At 42.7% G+C, this 19,954-nt stretch overlaps 2 protein-coding genes across 4 annotated transcripts in view; both read left to right on the top strand.

Annotated features, from left to right (window-relative positions):
• LOC110533099 (cGMP-dependent 3',5'-cyclic phosphodiesterase) overlaps positions 1 to 8,465 on the top strand; it is a 41,360-nt gene extending 32,895 nt beyond the window's left edge. Inside the window, exons 19-29 of one of the 2 annotated variants that reach the window (XM_036990171.2) lie at positions 1,338 to 1,415; positions 1,540 to 1,662; positions 1,757 to 1,950; positions 2,048 to 2,135; positions 5,376 to 5,423; positions 5,585 to 5,659; positions 5,751 to 5,850; positions 6,393 to 6,505; positions 6,912 to 6,950; positions 7,073 to 7,179; positions 7,344 to 8,465. In XM_036990171.2, coding sequence (XP_036846066.1) covers positions 1,338 to 1,415; positions 1,540 to 1,662; positions 1,757 to 1,950; positions 2,048 to 2,135; positions 5,376 to 5,423; positions 5,585 to 5,659; positions 5,751 to 5,850; positions 6,393 to 6,505; positions 6,912 to 6,950; positions 7,073 to 7,179; positions 7,344 to 7,500 — 1,122 coding nt within the window. In that variant the 3' untranslated portion in view covers positions 7,501 to 8,465. The remainder of the gene's footprint in view (positions 1 to 1,337; positions 1,416 to 1,539; positions 1,663 to 1,756; positions 1,951 to 2,047; positions 2,136 to 5,375; positions 5,424 to 5,584; positions 5,660 to 5,750; positions 5,851 to 6,392; positions 6,506 to 6,911; positions 6,951 to 7,072; positions 7,180 to 7,343) is intronic. The other variant, XM_090186508.1, reaches the window with a different exon arrangement.
• Positions 8,466 to 8,608: 143 nt separating this feature from the next.
• On the top strand, positions 8,609 to 19,614 carry LOC110533767 (phosphatidylinositol-3,5-bisphosphate 3-phosphatase MTMR2). Of its 2 annotated transcripts, none has more exons than XM_021618274.3 (16): positions 8,609 to 8,880; positions 9,393 to 9,498; positions 9,614 to 9,637; positions 9,765 to 9,828; positions 9,917 to 10,011; positions 10,096 to 10,200; positions 10,407 to 10,511; positions 10,612 to 10,695; positions 10,774 to 10,923; positions 11,072 to 11,260; positions 11,473 to 11,658; positions 11,734 to 11,940; positions 13,882 to 13,974; positions 14,147 to 14,260; positions 14,471 to 14,647; positions 17,478 to 19,614. In XM_021618274.3, exons 1-16 carry the CDS (start codon positions 8,801 to 8,803, stop codon positions 17,637 to 17,639), a joined length of 1,941 nt encoding a protein of 646 aa, XP_021473949.1. In that variant the 5' UTR covers positions 8,609 to 8,800; the 3' UTR covers positions 17,640 to 19,614. The 2 variants fall into 2 exon arrangements, with proteins under 2 accessions (XP_021473949.1, XP_036846067.1); XM_036990172.2 differs by having other exon boundaries at positions 11,734 to 11,892.
• Positions 19,615 to 19,954: the final 340 nt, after the last annotated feature.

A 19,954-nucleotide genomic window follows, 5' to 3' on the forward strand; every position in this document is an offset into this window, starting at 1 on the left:
TTAATGAAGCTACCAGTTGAGGACTTGTGAGGCGTCTGTTTCTCAAACTAGACACTCTAACGTACTTGTCCTCTTGCTCAGTTGTGCACCGGGGCCTCCCACTCCTTTTTCTATTCCGGTTAGAGCCAGTTTGTGCTGTTCTGTGAAGGGAGTAGTACACAGCGTTGTACGAGATTTTCAGTTTCTTGGCAATTTCTCGCATGGAATAGCCTTCATTTCTCAGAAGAAGAATAGACTGATGAGTAGCAGAAGAAAGTTCTTTGTTTCTGGCCATTTTGAGCCTGTAATAGAACCCACAAATGCGGATGCTCCAGATACTCAACTAGTCTAAAGAAGGCCAATTTTATTGCTTCTTTAATCAGAATAACAGTTTTCAGCTGTGCTAACATAATTGCAAAAGGGTTTTCTAATGATCAATTAGCCTCTTAAAATGATCAACTTGGATTAGCTAACACAACGTGCCATTGGAACACAGGAGTGATGGTTGCTGATAATGGGCCTCTGTACGTCTTTGTAGATCTTCCATTAAAAATCAGCCGTTTCCAGCTACAATAGTCAGAAGTCTGATCAATAGTCTGACCAATTTTGTGTTATTTTAATGGACAAAATAAATGTGGAAATTTGCAAGTGACTCCAAACTTTTGAATGGTGGTGTACATGTAATATTGAAACTCATATTTAAATGTAGTAATTCAACAACAAACGCTGTTTAGCCTGCACATCTTTTACATCATGTCATTGATTATGCAACCCTTTCGATTAGTTATTGGTCTATTCTCAACAGTTTACAAGGTCCAGAAAGGCATATTAACAGGCCAGTCATAGTGTGTATTTTGTCAGAATGTATTGTCAAATATGGTACAAACTTGTCAAATATGGCCTTCTCATGCGCTGTTTGTCGTGAATCATCATTCTCCCAAGTCGTCCTATAATTAATGTGGCCACCAATATGCTCACACATGCCCAGTTATTCAGGCAAGATTACCATGCACTCAGCCGTCTCTCTTCACCGAGCAGCCTCTCGCACCTAGAACCAAGAAAACTTCAAGAGAATGCTTTTTCGATTGGTTGTCAATTTTTTATAATCAAAGGGATATGGAAAAGAAATCGCTTTGAAAGTGATCCAAACGATAGCTCTTGTAATCGTTCCCCACTCTTTTTGTAGTTGTCGTTGTACTATGAACGCTCCTGTTCACTTGAATTAGAACAATAATAAATACCAAAAAGTTAAAGTTATCGTCCTTACTGTGGATATTGATAAATTGTTTAACAATAATTTGTCATCAACAATATTGTCATCATGCTGAATGACTCCTCTGCTTTCTGTTCCTCCTTAGTCCCTCCTGTATAAGAGGGTCGATGAAGCACAGTTTAGGAGTCAGCTGGCCAATGAGATGATGAAATACCACATGATGGTAAAGCATCCAATCAGAGCTCTTCTTCAACCTATTCAACTTATCTCTTCAATCTATGAATGCAGATCCAGCCATTTTGTTATATTTGGCAGTTAATGTCCAGACCTTTGACCCTGTCTCTCAGGTGTCAGATGAGGAAGTGACCCGGCTACTGACTGTGGGCATCCAGGCTGTAGGGGAAATACACCCCAGCTTCTCCAGCTTCACCTACACACCTCGCTCCCTGTCAGACGATAGCACACCCACAGTGAGACAGTCAACACACAATCTTGGAGAAAGACACTGGTAGTGTGTATTATTTCTGTTTACTCATGTCTCTCGATTATGCCTCCTGTTCCTAGGCCGTGATCAGCATGTTTGAGGACATGGGCTTCATAAACACCTACAAGATCAACATGAACACGCTGGCCAGGTTTTGTCTGATGGTGAAGAGAGGCTACAGGGATCCTCCATATCACAACTGGATGCACGCGTTCTCAGTCTCTCATTTCTGCTACCTCCTCTGCAAGAACCTGGAGCTATCCAACTACCTAGAGTAAGAACACACAGAGAAATGCATTTAAAAACGTTGTTACGATAAAGTGAAACACCCTCATGAACACTTCAACTCACACTGCAGCGTCCTCTTTCAGGGACATCGAGATGTTTGCTCTTTTTGTGTCCTGCATGTGTCATGACTTGGACCACAGAGGGACCAACAACTCCTTCCAGGTGGCATCGGTAAGATCCCTCATACCACAAACACACAGACTCCTACGCTGTATGTAGCTGTTCTATTGCCCACTAAGCACAGTTTGACACCGACCGTCTTTATTTTGTATTGTTTTTGGTGCGGTCCCGACAAGCCTTGATTTCAACATCCACCAAAGTAGATCATAGACGTCTATGTTTGGTTCAGATTTGTTCTGGTCCGGACTAGCCTTCATTTCAACATCCGGACACGTCCGGTTCGAACTGGCCTATATTTGGCCCAAACATAGATTTGGTCCGGTCCGGCACATTACAGTAGAGCACAGTAGAGTACAGTACAGTAAAGTAAGGAAAAGTAAAGTATAGCTAAGTACAGTAGAGTACAGTTTAGCACAGTATAATGTAGTGTATTGTACCCTACTTTACTCTAATGTACTCTACTAAACTGTACTCTATTCTACTGAATTAAACTGCACTGTACCGTACTCTACTGTGCTCTTCTGTACTGAACTGTGCCGTACTGTACTATGCTGTTCAACTTGTAAAACATGGCCTACATGTCTAGGATCTGTTCAGATTTGGTCTGGTCCAGACCGACCAAATTTGTACTTATTTGGGGACTGAGCTCATTATAATAATATCCAGGAGGTGTTTGTTTCTACATTTATGTCACGTTCTGACCTTTATTTCCTTTGTTTTGTCTTTATTTAGTATGGTCAGGGCGTGAGTTGGGGTGGGCAGTCTGTGTGTTTTTCTATGTTGGGGTTTTGTTCAGCCTAGTATGGTTCTCAATCAGAGGCAGGTGTCATTAGTTGTCTCTGATTGAGAATCATACTTAGGTAGCCTGGGTTTCACTTTTGGTTTGTGGGTGTTTGTTTCCGTGTGAGTGTTTGTTGCCACATGGTACTGTTTTGTTCATGTTCACATTTATTGTTTTGTATTTCATAGTGTTCAGTTTATGTCTTAAAATAAACGTTATGGACACTAACCACGCTGCGCATTGGTCCTCCGATCCTTCTCGCTACTCCTCCTCAGAAGAGGAGGAAGAATGCTGTTACAATTTACATTTAGTTCATTCATCAGACGTGCTTATCCAGAGTGACTTACAGTCAGTGCATTCAACTAAGGTAGATAAACAATAAAATATCACAGTCAACATGTCACAGTCAAAACAAAATTCTGTAACCGTTAATGAGAGTTATTGTATTTGAAGTGGTCTGTTGGTTTATTTTGTAGCTTGGACTACTTTGAACATCGCTGCCACTTTTAGTTGGCTCCTCTTCAGTTGGCTCCTCTTTCCTATATTAAATTGATTTAAACATTATTATTGTGATATAATTCTTACTTCATTGAGAATGTATTTGCAGTTTGAAGGACAATTCCACCACTTTATAACCAGTTATTGTGCTGTAAGTACCTGTATACACTGAGTGTACAAAACATTAGGAACACCATCCTAATATTGAGTTGCACCCCCTTTTGCCCTCAGAACTGCCTCAGTTTGACGGGGCATGGACTATACAAGGTGTCGAAAGTGTTCCACAGGGATGCTCAGCCAAGATAGCATGATGTAAAACGACTGCACCGTTTTCCCCCACGAATCTCCTCATTGTTTCACAGCAAAATGATTTACATTTAGGCTATTGTTTATATGTGTATTCCACACTATGTTGGGGTCAGAATCTGTCAACCCCAATACATTGATGTCATCCTCATCAATCAACTGCATTACGGGTAAAAACTACTTTAATTACCACTTTCGATTTCTGTATGCTGATACGAATGAGTTCATTTTTCTAAACCTGAAAAGGGACAACTTCTAAATGTTATGCAGTGAAAACAGCCAAATATAATCAGATTTTAGAAACCAAATTGTGGGCCTGTTATACATCAATTGTGACGGATTTGACAAAGTACCACAAATCCCCGATCTCTTTCCAGGATTTCAAACTAATTTCTGTGTCTTTGAAATTCCTTACACGAGGTATCATAAATGTTTTTTATTTGTGAACTTGTTCTGATAGCCTTTGGTCAAAGTTCATGTTTGTTATCAAGGAAGTTGTCAGGAAGTTAATTTGTGTTTATACAGGATGTACCGCCCCCACCTACGGTCAACCAATCATGTAATTGTTACAAAATTTGGGAGGCGCATGGTGATGCTGTACGGAGCAATTTGGCCTCCGCAACCTCCCGGAGGCCCCGCAATTGCATTTTCAGATCAAGCATAAATTGGCTTTAAGCTTATGTCATAAATTATGAGTGCATTTCACATTACTTTTGTGTTGTAATCATATTATAATGCTTGCATGCCGAATATATGTTTATATATTGTCACCAATCAACTGCATTACAATAAAGAACCATTCAAATTTAGATGCAAACAAAAGCTAACAAAACGTTACTGTATCTGATGGTTAGCTAGCATGCTAGCTCGACTGCTACACCTAAAATAATAAGTGTTTGCAACAATAACAGCCAAGCTTAATCTTAGTGACTGTCTTAAACAACAGTCCAAACAACATTTAGGCCTGTTAGAACAACATGTATCATGACATTTACAGGCTAATCACTACAGAATCATAGTCTCTAATGATTGAAGCCTGTATCTTTGATGCTAACATTAGCAATGCTAGCTAGCTAAGTAAAGTAGCCAACCTTGCTGCATCTAAAGTATTTTCAACATTGACAGGCAAATACAACACTGTAGAACTAATAAAAAGTATGAAGTTAACAAGTAATTCACTACAAAAATATAGGCTATTTGGAAAGAATGCAATGGCCGGAGTTGCAACTTTATCTGTGATGGTGGGAGTGGTCTTGCCAAATGGAGTCATGGGAGTTTGCTGGAGGAAGCTGATTATAAATATAATATCTATAGGTTTTTGGAAGAAGACAACCAGAGCAACATATAGCATAAGCAGGCTGTTCCAATATGATCATAAAACTGCAGATGAGTTATATAGATAGCTGAAAATGACTGTCCATTAAAACTTTTATTAGTCATCTCAGAGATTCTACTTGAAAACTTCACAAACAATTTCCAATTTTGCTCATCATTAAACAGTCAATAGACATGAAATCATAATACTGCACACTGTGTAAGACATTAATAAATACTTTTTAATAACAACCCAAATGTTAAAAGTGGCGGAGTTTCCCTTTAAATTTAGCCATAGAATCCATGACCAACAAATAAACATAATGTAGTTTACTGGAGTCACACAGAAGCATGCATTACAAAAACAATCAGTTTTGTCTTCTCTTCTCCAGAAATCTGTGTTGGCTGGCCTGTATAGTTCTGAGGGATCTGTGCTGGAGGTAAACACAAAGTATCATGAACATAAATGTATTATGTGTGTCCTTCATTTAAAGGTAAAAGGTAAAAACATGAGTTGATTGCGCACTGGGTATTTGCTGTCCTCTAGTGGATATAAAATGTAATTGCAGCCTCACCACTGACTATTGGCTTTCATTTCCAGAGACACCACTTTGCTCAGGCGATCGCCATCCTCAACACCCAGGGCTGCAATATCTTTGAGAAGTTCTCCAGAAAGGTAAGACAAAGGCAATGTAAGAACATTCCTCTTTTCTAGTTGGTTTTGTACTATTTTGACTCTGTTCCTGTGTTGTGTTTTTGGTTGCCAGGACTACCAGAGGATGCTTGACCTGATGAGGGACATCATCCTGGCCACAGACTTGGCTCATCACCTACGGATCCTGAAGGATCTACAGAAAATGGCAGATGGTAAGTCATCCCCCGGCCCATACATCCTGTCTGAGTGTCTTGTGAGCGGTAGGAAGGTAGATCTTCATTTCTACAGCTCTTCCATTTCTTATTAGAGCTCCTGAGTGGTGCAGTGGTCAAAGCATTACTACAGACCCTGGGTCGATTCCAGGCTGTATCACAGCCGGCCGTGACTGAGAGTTCCATATGGCGGGGCACAATTGGTCCGGGTTAGGGTTTGGCCAGGGTAGGCAGTCATTGTAAATAAGAATTTGTTCTTAACAGACTTGCCTAGTTTTTTAAAATTGAATTGTACCTTTATTTAACTAGGCAAGTCAGTTAAGAACAAATTCTAATTTACAATGACGGCCTAGGAACAGTGGGTTAACTGCCTTGTTCAGGAGCAGAACCACAGATTTTTACCTTGTCAGCTCGGGGATTCGATCTAGCAACCTTTCGGTTACTGGCCCAACACTCTAACCACTAGGCTACCTGCCACCCCACTATTAAATAAAGGTTCAATAAACATTTAATTAGATCATATTGTCTGTTTTGTCTTCCAGTGGGCTACAACACCAAAGAACCTCAGCACCATAACCTGCTACTGTGCCTGATCATGACCTCATGTGACCTCTCTGACCAGACCAAAGACTGGAAGACCACCTGGAAGATCGCAGTAAGTACCCACTCAGATCTGACTCCTCTAATAAGAATTTTGGGGGTGCTTATATTTGTCATTTTATACTCGTGTGTAATGGAAATGTTTTTTGGGGGGGATATTCAAATTCCCCCTGAGACACCTGCAGGAAGTGGGGTTGCACCCCTGGAGCCATTAGGGTTAAGTGCCTTGCTCAAGGGTACAGCGACAGATTAAAAAAATTCTTCACCTTGTTGGCTCCGGTATTCAAACCTGCAACCTTTCGGTTACTGGCCTAATGCTCTAACCTTGAGGCTACCTGCCGCCGCTAAACCAACTGTGTTCACCCCTCCTCCTTATTGCATTTACATATATTTTATTATTGTTAGTAAGATGGTCTCCATGTAGTATGCTAACATGAAACTCATGTTTGTTTTTGTGACAGGGACTCATTTACAAGGAATTCTTTTCTCAAGGAGATCTGGTATGTATGTAATTTTTTATGAATGCCAAAAATGGTATCCATCATATTGTTCTCTGTGTCCATGTAGTACAGGAACCTTTACAATGTCCTGTGTGTGTGTGTCCCTGTGCTTGTGGCTGCAGGAGAAGGCTATGGGGAACCGTCCCAGTGAGATGATGGACAGAGAGAAGGCCTACATCCCAGAGCTACAGACAGGCTTCATGGAGCACATAGCCATGCCCATCTACAAGTGAGCCTCTGACTGATCTGTAACCCCCATATCTAGGAGATGAGTGGTGTAATTGTTAACTCAGACAATAACAACTGTTGTGTGTTGTATATGCATATTAGTGGTCCCTCCTTAGCTTGAGTCTGACTATACTTTCCTCCCGGCTTTGCTCCCTTCTCCTGCAGACTCCTCCAGGACCTGTTCCCCAGGTCGGTAGAGCTGTATGACACCGTGGCCAGCAATAGAGAACAGTGGGGCAGGGTCTCTCACAAGCCGGGAAACCATTCTCTGGATTATCTAGATGCAGAGTTTGAGCAGCTACAGGACGAGCAGAATGGATAGGACGGAAAGACAGAGCAGGGAAGGGACGATGAGACCAATGGTAGCCCTCCGGCCCAGCCCTAGGACACAGCAAGACAAACTAACAACTACATCATCAGTAATGTATTTCCTCCCCCTGAAAATACACCTATTTTACAGGTTGTTGTGTGGTGTTGTTGCTGATACAGAAATGTAAATGATCATTAGAGTGTGTCACATTGCAGCAGGTATAGAGCAACACAATGCAGATAGCAGGGGGAGGCAGAAAAGGATTGATTGCACATCATTGTAGAAGACAATACTGATGGCTTTGATCTCATTTTTCAAATGATTTTTTCCCCCTTTGCCTGGAGTTTCTATCAATGATATTTGAACTTTGTGTGAATCTTTACAGGCAGGTATAGAGTGTTACCAGGTCAAAACATGTACATTATAAGCAGAATGTTAGAAGCTTGCCTTACTTTGTCTAAGTTGCCTTCAATGTGAGAAACTGCTGGATTGATAATATATACTTTGTGGTATTGTGTATATAACAATGTTAGTGATTGGACTACATAACACTGTACAACTGTATATTTGTTGATATAAATGTACTAGTTGATAGCGCACAGATTTTTCTTAACATGTAAATGGTTGAATTGGCGTTACCACCACTTTGGGGATTCCCTGTATTGCCTGTAGAACCCCAAACGTTGTTTTCAGGGTTTGGTCTAAATCTGGGACTGATCATCTTACCCTTTGGACATTGCTTTTTGAATGTGTGACAGGTACAAATGGCATAGGGTCTATATGCTTTTTGTTTTTGGAACAGCTATATTCAGTTATTATGTTGATGTACTGTACAGTATGTATGTTTGCATTTTCCTATTTCCAAATAATAGAGATAATTCTGTGAATTCTGAATCTACATGTTAACATCATGCACTGGATATTTACATTTGTTCTTAATTGATAGTTGTGGACAAGTAAAATATTGTTCACACAATGTATTGAGTACGTGTCCTTTCTCAATCCACATCTTCACCTTCTCTCCACATATTTATCTTTAAAAATCTCTAATCTGAAGCATGTTGCTGTTGTTAATGATGAAGATAGTGTTGGGCTACATGTAATAACCAGTAATGGCGGCAGGGGGCGCTACCCCCAACTCCAAACACCACTCCCTTGTTTATTATGGATTGGGGACTCTGGGAAAAGATGGCAGCTTCCTGTCTGTACCTGGGATTTACTTTTCACCAAGGACGGAATCAAAACAGTTGCATGTAGATATCTGCCCAATCGCCTCAAATTCATATATTTGAATACTTTACTAAGATTTACCATGGAGAAGAGTGGAAGCATCGACAGTCTGGGTTCGAAGCAATCCTCGTCAAGGCAGGCCAGCGTTGATTCATTGTCCAGGTGGGGCTCGTTCAACTAGTTCCCTGTGTAGTCGATTGACAGGAGCTTTTATAGTTGTCTAACTACATGCTATCTAAATATGGCGAAAAATTGTCGACAGTGAAGATATTGAATTCTACTAGTGTATTTCAATGAAAGATGTTGAAGTATCAGCTAAACCTTACTGGGAGATTCGGGTTACAAAAGTCGCTATAGCAGGCAGCCCGAGAAGGTAGACAGTTGGCCCAAGATAGCAGCCTTAGTTTATACGACTAACGTTATCTAGTTAGCTAGACATAATGTCAGATTCCACAGCCATCTAGTCTGGGTACAAATAGCCCAGGGGACTGGAAATCAGAGAGGGTCTGTAACATACAGAGTGGATCTATTCTCCAGTCCCCTGGGCTAGGTGCCAGCCATTTAGTTTCTGCTTTAGCGAACACGGCTGTCAAATGAACAAGCAATTTTGGTATGGTATTATTTCTCACTGGTCATTATCCTATAGTACACGTATTCTGCAATTCTGTTGACAGTACGTCCACGTCTCGTTCTGACCGGTCCGCTCACGCTGCCAAGACCCCCTATGCGATGTCTTCTGACAATGTGTCCACCTCAACAGAGTTCTCCCCAGAACTACGGGTTGGTACATGGCTTTTCACCTACAACTTTACACAGATTCAGTTCTACTAATGTAGCAATAGCATCTTAAACATGTCTGCGGTTAACCCTCTCGCTTTTCTCCTAATGATTTCAGGGCAGACCTAAAGCTGCTGCCAAGGTATAGTCTTCCATCCCTCTTCCCTCAAAGATTTGCGTTGGTGTTTAAGTAAAAATAATCAACTTGATTTGTGCTGTTGGCTACTCTGTATGTTTTACCTAAACATTGGATATTGTTTTATATACAGGTGCTCAGGGATTCAAACAAAGAAGAACCACAGTTACTACCAAAGGAAAGTGTGCAAGACATGGGTAGGTCATCTCCCCACCCCCCAGCTATGGGTTATTTTGGGTTTAATGGAATGACCTGCTTAAACTTTTTGTTTGTATTTTCTAACAGCCAAAGACGTCACTTACATCTGTCCTTACATCGGTGCACTGAGGGGGACATTGACTGTCACCAACTATAGATTGTTCTTCAGATGCATGGATAGGGTATGCTTTTCAGCTTTCGATTTGTCTCCATTCCACTCTTCAGGATGTCAAATCAGTGTTCTTATTATTTCCTTTGTCTCCTAGGAACCAGCGTTTGTGCTGGACTTGCCCCTGGGGGTAGTGAGCCGTGTGGAGAAGATAGGAGGTGCATCTAGCCGTGGTGAGGTCTCCTACGGGCTGGTCTGCAAGGTGAGCAGTGACCACCAAAAAAATGTCTGGAACATCCCTTACCTGCTGTTTATACTAATATATAATCTCTTTGTTGCTCTCAAAGAGAACAGGCATTTTTCTTATTTTTCTTATACTTCAGACTCTAATCACTGCATTCTAGTGCTTCTTCTTTCTCTGAGTGTAAATGACAATGGTTACAGTGACCTGTCACTCTGTCTCCTCAGGATATCCGTAATCTGCGGTTTGCACACAAGCAGATGGAGGACTCACTCAGGAAGTCAATTTTTGAGATCCTGATGAAATTTGCCTTTCCTGTTTCCAATGGTTTGGTGAGTGAGTCACTTGGTCTGTTGCCCATGGTCTGCTACTGTGTACTATAAAGGCCCAGGGCCAACTGACTGACTATGTTTTTCCCTCTGTCATCCACAGCCAATCTTTGCCTTTGAGTATGGGCAGGTCTATCCTGAAAATGGCTGGAAAGTGTATGATGCTCAAGCGGAATATAAAAGACAGGTATTTGGAAGATTTCAAAAATCTGAGCTTTAGGTATACGTTGTTTTTAAATGTTTTTATATTCGTATGTGTGTGTAGGGAATACCCAACGAGAGCTGGAGGATAACTAAAGTGAATGATCACTACGAAGTGTGTGACACTTACCCATCAAACCTGGTGGTGCCTGTCAACATACCAGATGAGGAGTTGAAGAGAGTGGCTGCCTTCAGAGCCAAGGGCAGGATACCTGTGAGTTAGCATTTACACTTCACACTGTCCCCACTCTTTAACTGTCTGCGGTACCTCTGTAGTAGTACGCTGATGTAGTACCACGCTGATGTAGTACCTGCGGTCTTGTGTTACTGTCCGTGCCAATGCCTCTGCTGTGGCTCTGCAGGTGCTGTCGTGGATTCACCCAGAGAGCCAGGCCACAGTTACCCGCTGTAGTCAGCCCATGGTCGGGGTCAATGGCAAGCGTAGCAAAGACGATGAGAAGTACCTCCAGGCCATCATGGATGCCAACGCTCAGTCCCACAAGCTGTTCATCTTCGATGCCAGGCCTAGCGTCAATGCTGCCGCCAACAAGGTATGTAGTTAGTAATAATAATCATGTTTTATTTTGCGTCAAAGTGCATTTCCCACACACAGTGCCTATACAGTTCAATGCTCAACCCATAGTGTCGTTTTCTTTGGATTTGATTTTGATCTCCTCTCACTGTAAGTATGAAAACTATTCAGTGTTATTCAAAGAGTATATTCAATTCCAAGAGATGACTACATTCCCTGCGTTCTCCTCAGATGAAAGGGGGTGGCTATGAGAGTGAGGATGCCTATCAGAATGCAGAGCTGGTGTTCTTGGACATCCACAACATCCATGTGATGAGAGAGTCACTGCGCAAGCTGAAGGAGGTGGTCTATCCCAACATCGAGGAGTCCCATTGGCTCTCCAACCTCGAGTCCACTCATTGGCTGGAGCACATCAAGGTGAGGACAGAAGGGAGAGAAAAAAAATCAAGGTTGAGATTATTTGTTGAACCTGTCTGTCTGTTCCCTGTGTAGCTGATCCTGGCTGGGGCGCTGCGTATTGCAGACAAGGTGGAGTCTGGGAAGACTTCAGTGGTAGTTCACTGCAGTGATGGATGGGACCGTACTGCCCAGCTCACCTCCCTGGCCATGCTGATGCTGGACGGACACTACCGCACCATCCGCGGCTTCCAGGTGCTGCTGGAGAAAGAGTGGCTGAGCTTTGGCCACCGCTTCCAGCTAGTAAATAAGCCTTTACTCCCTCTAACAGTGTTGTGTTCCTTATACCAAGCTAAAACACTTGGGACACATTCTCTTGATTATTCATTTACAGTGCCTTGCGAAAGTATTCGGCCCCCTTGAACTTTGCGACCTTTTGCCACATTTCAGGCTTCAAACATAAATATATAAAAATGTATTTTTTTGTGAAGAATCAACAACAAGTGGGACATAATCATGAAGTGCAATGACATTTATTGGATATTTCAAACTTTTTTAACAAATCAAAAACTGAAAAATTGGGCGTGCAAAATTATTCAGCCCCCTTAAGTTAATACTTTGTAGCGCCACCTTTTGCTGCGATTACAGCTGTAAGTCGCTTGGGGTATGTCTCTATCAGTTTTGCACATCGAGAGACTGAAATTCTTTCCCATTCCTCCTTGAAAAACAGCTCGAGCTCAGTGAGGTTGGATGGAGAGCATTTGTGAACAGCAGTTTTCAGTTCTTTCCACAGATTCTCGATTGGATTCAGGTCTGGACTTTGACTTGGCCATTCTAACACCTGGATATGGTTATTTTTGAACCATTCCATTGTAGATTTTGCTTTATGTTTTGGATCATTGTCTTGTTGGAAGACAAATCTCCATCCCAGTCTCAGGTCTTTTGCAGACTCCATCAGGTTTTCTTCCAGAATGGTCCTGTATTTGGCTCCATCCATCTTCCCATCAATTTTAACCATCTTCCCTGTCCCTGCTGAAGAAAAGCAGGCCCAAACCATGATGCTGCCACCACCATGTTTGACAGTGGGGATGGTGTGTTCAGGGTGATGAGCTGTGTTGCTTTTACGCCAAACATAACGTTTTGCATTGTTGCCAAAAAGTTCAATTTTGGTTTCATCTGACCAGAGCACCTTCTTCCACATGTTTGGTGTGTCTCCCAGGTGGCTTGTGGCAAACTTTAAACAACACTTTTTTATGGATATCTTTAAGAAATGGCTTTCTTCTTGCCACTCTTCCATAAAGGCCAGATTTGTGCAATATACGACTGATTGTTGTCCTATGGACAGAGTCTCCCACCTCAGCTGTAGATCTCTGCAGTTCATCCAGAGTGATCATGGGCCTCTTGGCTGCATCTCTGATCAGTCTTCTCCTTGTATGAGCTGAAAGTTTAGAGGGACGGCCAGGTCTTGGTAGATTTGCAGTGGTCTGATACTCCTTCCATTTCAATATTATCGCTTGCACAGTGCTCCTTGGGATGTTTAAAGCTTGGGAAATCTTTTTGTATCCAAATCCGGCTTTAAACTTCTTCACAACAGTATCTCGGACCTGCCTGGTGTGTTCCTTGTTCTTCATGATGCTCTCTGCGCTTTTGACGGACCTCTGAGACTATCACAGTGCAGGTGCATTTATACGGAGACTTGATTACACACAGGTGGATTGTATTTATCATCATTAGTCATTTAGGTCAACATTGGATCATTCAGAGATCCTCACTGAACTTCTGGAGAGAGTTTGCTGCACTGAAAGTAAAGGGGCTGAATAATTTTGCACGCCCAATTTTTCAGTTTGATTTGTTAAAAAAGTTTGAAATATCCAATAAATGTCGTTCCACTTCATGATTGTGTCCCACTTGTTGTTGATTCTTCACAAAAAAATACAGCTTTATATCTTTATGTTTGAAGCCTGAAATGTGGCAAAAGGTCGCAAAGTTCAAGGGGGCCGAATACTTTCGCAAGGCACTGTACGTTTTGGAAATGCTCGGGACATTCTAATGTGGTAAGAGAAGTTACATTTCCTGACTTTTGGAAATGCTTGGGACATTCTAATGTGGTAAGAGAAGTTAAATTTCCTGACTCACATGGGTCAACCATCGCCATGGCACAGCTTTACCCTTCTTGTGTTTTGTTCAGCCATTACGGTCACTTGACTTTCTGTTCTTCTCAATCCTTCCCCACTCTCCTTCCAGAGGATCGGTCATGGGGATAAGAACCACACAGACGCAGACCGCTCGCCTGTCTTCCTGCAGTTCATTGACTGTGTGTGGCAGATTACCCGACAGGTGAGGGACATCACTGGTAGGGGTTGTTGATGGGTAGTCATGTGACCTGAGCAGAAAAAAATCCAGGCTTAGTAATAAGGTACACATTACACACGGGATATTTACTGATGTACATAATCCCTCCGGATTCTCCTGATCGTATATGGATTATAATTTAACTGTTCCTGTCTAGTTTCCTGCAGCCTTTGAGTTCAACGAGTACTTCCTGGTCACCATCCTGGACCACATGTACAGCTGCCTGTTTGGGACATTCATGTGTAACAGTGAACAGCAAAGGGTGAAGGAGGTGAGAGTGCAGACTATGTTAGGTTTAAACACCACTTGGATGGAGTGCAATTCAGAAAACCTGAAACTAAACTCAATGTTTATTTGACTGTCTCTCATGGATGACATTTCATACACAGTTGTCATAACAGTGCTAATAGGAATATGCTAATGAGTATGTTTTATTTGCTAATGTTAAAACCAACATCTCATACATCTAATTGTTCTGCAGGAGCTGCCTAAGAAGACAGTTTCTCTGTGGGCCTACATCAACAGCCAGCTAGAGGAGTTCACCAACCCTCTTTATGTCAACTATTCCAACCATGTGCTGTTCCCAGTGGTCAGCATGCGTCACCTGGAGCTCTGGGTGGGATACTACATCCGCTGGAACCCTCGCATGAGGCCACAGGTCTGGGCAAACTACCTCACTTTCATAGTAGTAGTAATGATGTTGATAGTAGTAATATTTATGCTATCTTGAATAATTGTCCCCCTGAATGAAATTGAGGAGGGGATCATGGATCTTTCTCTGCCCATTAATATCTCCTACAGCACTGGCCCGATTTCAGGTCTGCGCTCAGGTCTGTTGAACACTGGTCTGACCAATCTGATTCCATGCTTCAAGATTGCTTCGATCATGTGGATTGGGATATGTTCCGCATTGCGTCAAACAACAACATTGACGAATACGCTGATTCGGTGAGCAAGTTTATTAGCAAGTGCATCGGCGATGTCATACCCACAGCAACTATTAAAACATTCCCAAACCGGGCCTCCCGGGTGGCGCAGGGCTCTGTACCTCAGCGCCAGCTGTGCCACCAGAGACTCTGGGTTTTCGCCCAGCCTCTGTCGTAACCGGCTGCGACCGGGAGGTCCGTGGGGCGACGCACAATTGGCCTAGCGTCGTCCGGGTTAGGGAGGGTTTGGCCGGTAGGGATATCCTTGTCTCATCGCGCACCAGCGACTCCTGTGGTCGGGCCGGGCGCAGTGCACTCTAACCAAGGTTGCCAGGTGCACGGTGTTTCCTCCGACACATTGGTGCGGCTGGCTTCCGGGTTGGATGCGCGCTGTGTTAGAAGCAGTGTGGCTTGGTTGGGTAGTGTATCGGAAGACGCATGACTTTCAATCTTTGTCTCTCCCGAGCCCGTACGGGCGTTGTAGCGATGAGACAAGATAGTATCTACTAACGGATACCACGAAATTGGGGAGAAAAAGGGGTAACATTTTTTACAAAATTAAAATAATTCCCAAGCCAGAAACCGTGGATTGATGGAAGCATTCATGCGAAACTGGAGGGGAACGCCTTGCCCCAACAGGTTTTAACCCTCGCAAGGCTGCAGGCCCAGACGGCATCCCCAGCCGCGTCCTCTGATATTCTATCAATCCTTATCCCAGTCTGCTGTTCCCACATGCTTCAAGAGGGCCACCATTGTTTCTGTTCCCAAGAAAGCTACGGTAACTGAGCTAAATGACTACTGCCCCGTAGCACTCACTTCCTTCATCATGAAGTGCTTTGAGAGACTAGCCAAGGACCATATCACCTCCACCCTACCTGACACCCTAGAACCACTCCAATTTGCCTACCGCCCCAATAGGTCCATAGACAACGCAATCCCAACCACACTGCCCTAACCCATCTGGACAAGAGGAATACCTATGTGAGAATGCTGTTCATCGACTACAGCTCAGCATTTAACACCATAGTACCCTCCAAACTCGTCATCAAGCTCGAGACCCTGGGTCTAGACCCCGCCCTTTGCAACAGGGTACTGGACTTCCTGACGGGCCGCCCCCAGGGGGTGTGGGTAGGTAACAACATCTCCACCCCGCTGGTCCTCAACACTGGGGCCCCACAAGGGTGCGTTCTGAGCCCTCTCCTGTACTCCCTGTTCACCCATAACTGCGTGGCCATGCACGCCTCCAACTCAATCATTAAGTTTGCAGACGACACTACAGTGGTAGACTTGATTACCAACAACGACGAGAAGGCCTACATGGAGGAGGTGAGGGCCCTCTGTGTTGGTGTCAGGAAAATAACCTCGCACTCAACGTCAACAAAACAAAGGAGATGATCGTGGACTTCAGGAAGCAGCAGAGGGAGCACCCCCCTATCCACATCGACGGGACAGTAGTGGAGAGGGTAGTACGTTTTAAGTTCCTCGGCGTACACATCATGGACAAACTGAATTGGTCTACCCACACAGACAGCGTGGTGAAGAAGGCGCAGCAGCGCCTCTTCAACCTTAGGAAGGCTGAAGAAATTCAGCTTGTCACCAAAAGCACTCACAAACTTTTACAGATGCACAATCGAGAGCATCTTGTCGGGCTGTATCACTGCCTGGTACGGCAACTGCTCCGCCCACAACCGCAAGGTTCTCCAGAGGGTAGTGAGGTCTGCACAACGCATCACCGGGGGCAAACTACGTGCCCTCCAGGACACCTACACCACCCAATGTCACAGGAAGGCCATAAAGATCTCATCAAGGACAACAACCACCTGAGCCACTTCCTGTTCACCCCACTAGGCTCATCCAGAAGGCGAGGTCAGTACAGGTGCATCAAAGCGGGGACCGAGAGACTGAAAAACAGCTTTTATCTCAAGGCCATCAGAATGTTAAACAGCCAACAGCTGCTGCCAACATACTGACTCAACTCCAGCCACTTTAAGAATGGAAAAATTGATGTAAAAAATATATCACTAGCCACTGTAAACTATGCCACTTTGTTTACATACCCTACATTACTCATCTCATATGTATATACTGTACTCGATACCATCTACTGCATCTTGCCTATGCCGTTCTGTACCATCACTCATTCATATATTTTTATGTACATATTCTTCATCCCTTTACACTTGTGTGTATAAGGTAGTTGTTGTGAAATTGTTAGCTTAGATTACTCCTTGGTTATTACTGCAATGTCGGAACTAGAAGCACAAGCATTTCGCTACACTCGCATTAACATCTGCTAACCATGTGTATGTGACAAATAAAATAAATTTTGATTTGATTTGCCATTAAGATCCGGCATTTACAAAATTACAATGATTGGCCCAAGGCGGGTTCTGTTAGTCACACACGGTATCTCAATTGGCCGGGGGGTGGCTGCATAATTTGTGGGGGACTACATTTTTACTGTTGCGTTGTTAGTATGAGTATAAATGGCAGTTTATATGCTTGTTTTAGCATAGTTATGTTCTAGTGTTGACCACTACTGTTTGTGTACCTTCTTCCCAGGAGCCTGTTCACCAGCGCTACAAGGAGCTGCTGGCCAAGCGGGCGGAGCTTCAGAAGAGGGTGGAGGAGCTACAGCGAGACGTGACCAATCGCTCTGCCTCCTCCACTGAGAGGGCTGGCTCGCCCACCCGCTCCATCACTCCCGTTCAGACCTTTGTTTGACAGGGGGCTTATAGAGTAAGGCTAAGGACTGAGGCCTCACAACGATAAGGTGCCATGCCCATAACTAATAAACTGCACTGCAGGGGACTTGCTGTGTCACACATTCCTGCTTAACATGACACACTCCTGTAGAAAGCAACGCAACCACCAAGTGTCTGTAGAAACCATGTGTTGGCCTTTGGATGTTCCATCTCACTGCTGCTCCAACAGCTGAGGTCGTACAGGGTCAGACCCATAGAAATAGAATAAGAATATGAATTTATATGTCTATGGTCAGAACCCTATGTTGTCTATGCACCAAAAAGATGTGCTGCCTCTGTTTCAGACCACCCATAGACAATAACAGAGGCCTCTAGTGGCCAAAAGGCTGTTTTAGCATGGGCAGCATCATTAAGGGCTTCCACCATGCTTCTGCCATTTTAAAGTAATCAACGTTTTCAAAAGGGTGGGGATTCCTATGGGTTGTAGCCTCAATGGCACTGCCCATGCTGTCACACATGCTATAATGGCACATATATAAAGATGAGTCCTCTATTTATCTCTGAGACCACCTCACTATAGCCATACTATACTTCACTGACCTTTGCTACCAGGGTCAAGAGTACTGTAACATATAATGATCATCAAATAATCCCTCACAAGTATGCTATTGCATATCGGCTTAACTACATCCAGTATTATTACTTTAGAATAAACTAATGCATTAAGTACACTAAATTATTAATAGGATAAAACAAGTAGCTAATATGCTCAATGAATTTCTTCGTTGTGAAAGCAAGGTGGAGAATTGAAAAAGAAAAAATACATGCTATTTAAGCAATTTTCTGTTTATTTCTACTTGACATATTCCAAATAGGTTTTGAGGTCAGAAATGTCTGCAAATGGTTTTAAAGCTGAGAAAATAGTTACTGGATGGACACATATTTTGACCAAATAGGTATGAATGAATGTGGGTGTTCCATCTGATCAGTATGTTGATGTTTTTTTCTAAGCTGTTGAGTTCTTTTTACTAGCAAGTTAACTACATATTATTTCCATTCTCTTAGCCTAGGTTGTGTGTACAGTTTATACCATAGACTTTTAGGTTAATACTGAGCTCTGAGTCTCAGTTATAATTAGGTGATAACTTGAGGGCTTTGGTGATGATGTGTACGTCACGTTGCAGACTGTTTACCCAAAACAGATCAGTAAAATTGACAATGTGCATGACATGGTTTAGTTGAAAGGTCATACCCACAGGTTGTTACTAAATGCTGCATATGTATCGAATAACAAATTCTACAGAAACTAGAAACTGAATGCCACAGATGGCACTAACCATTCCTCCATGGAAAATGTTAAGACTCGCCAACAACATGCATCTCACAGGCACAGTGATGTAGAGCTTTGCACTGTTGTTTAAAATAAATGGTCACAACAGGGTTTTGTCTTTGAACAGTGATCTGATTACTAACCAGAGGAAAAGTAGTGAGGCTCATTCCCCACTAGTGCAATGATGAAGTGGCTTTTTTCATGGCCTCATAAGGGCACATCCTTAATCAATATAAATCCTTAACTGTTTAACTAATATTTATGTGTTAGTAGAATAATTAATTTGGTAAGAATGTTATGGTCAATTTAATTGCGGGCCATTAACTTAGAACAAGCTGACTACCATGGACTGTAACCCATGCCTGTCAACAATACACGTTTGACCGCAATATTTTGATAATTTATTTGTTTTTGTTTAAATGTTAATTTGCAAAATTGGAAATAAAACTATTTCTTGTCCTCATATATTATGATCACCAATATATTGTTAGTAGGTAGGTAGATACAACATGACAAATGACTTTATATTGCCTGTGAACCACAGCATATGGCCCAGCACATCAGCAGTTTATCCAGCCTGGATTTACTTTGCTCTTTGATCCGGGATTGACCCCGGTTGCTGTTGACTTAATTTAATGATAAATAAAAGACCACCCACCACAAATGAAATGTGTGTTGTGAACACAATCTTCAACAGAATTCATAGTACCATTGCATTGCCTAATATTTTCAGAATGACTCTGACAATGTACACAACGGTATGAATATATTGTTCTCTTTTATCCCCAGCCACCTGACAGTGACATTTAATTACATGTAGCAGCTAGCTTTTAGAATTAAAAGATCTAACAGAGTTACTGCATATGTACATTCTAGTTACTTTGTTTCCATATTCCTCTTATCACAGTGATACAAATTGAGGCAGCTTAATGGCACTTAATCGCTGTGTTGTTTTGCACTGTGATTGGCCTCTGTGTTTCAAAATACAAAGTCCCGCGCACTAA

This window comes from Oncorhynchus mykiss, chromosome 10, assembly GCF_057628025.1.
Source record: "Oncorhynchus mykiss isolate SJ-2025 chromosome 10, ASM5762802v1, whole genome shotgun sequence".
In the NCBI taxonomy this organism is placed as follows: Eukaryota; Metazoa; Chordata; class Actinopteri; order Salmoniformes; family Salmonidae; genus Oncorhynchus; species Oncorhynchus mykiss.

Excerpts from the sequence above, each read along its gene's own strand:
- LOC110533767 (XM_021618274.3), top strand. The coding sequence starts at position 8,801 with ATGGAGAAGAGTGGAAGCATCGACAGTCTGGGTTCGAAGCAATCCTCG. Across the intron at positions 10,012-10,095 it reads TCTTCAGATGCATGGATAGG|GAACCAGCGTTTGTGCTGGA; the intron begins GTATGCTTTTCA and ends TTTGTCTCCTAG. Across the intron at positions 10,924-11,071 it reads GAGCCAAGGGCAGGATACCT|GTGCTGTCGTGGATTCACCC; the intron begins GTGAGTTAGCAT and ends GTGGCTCTGCAG.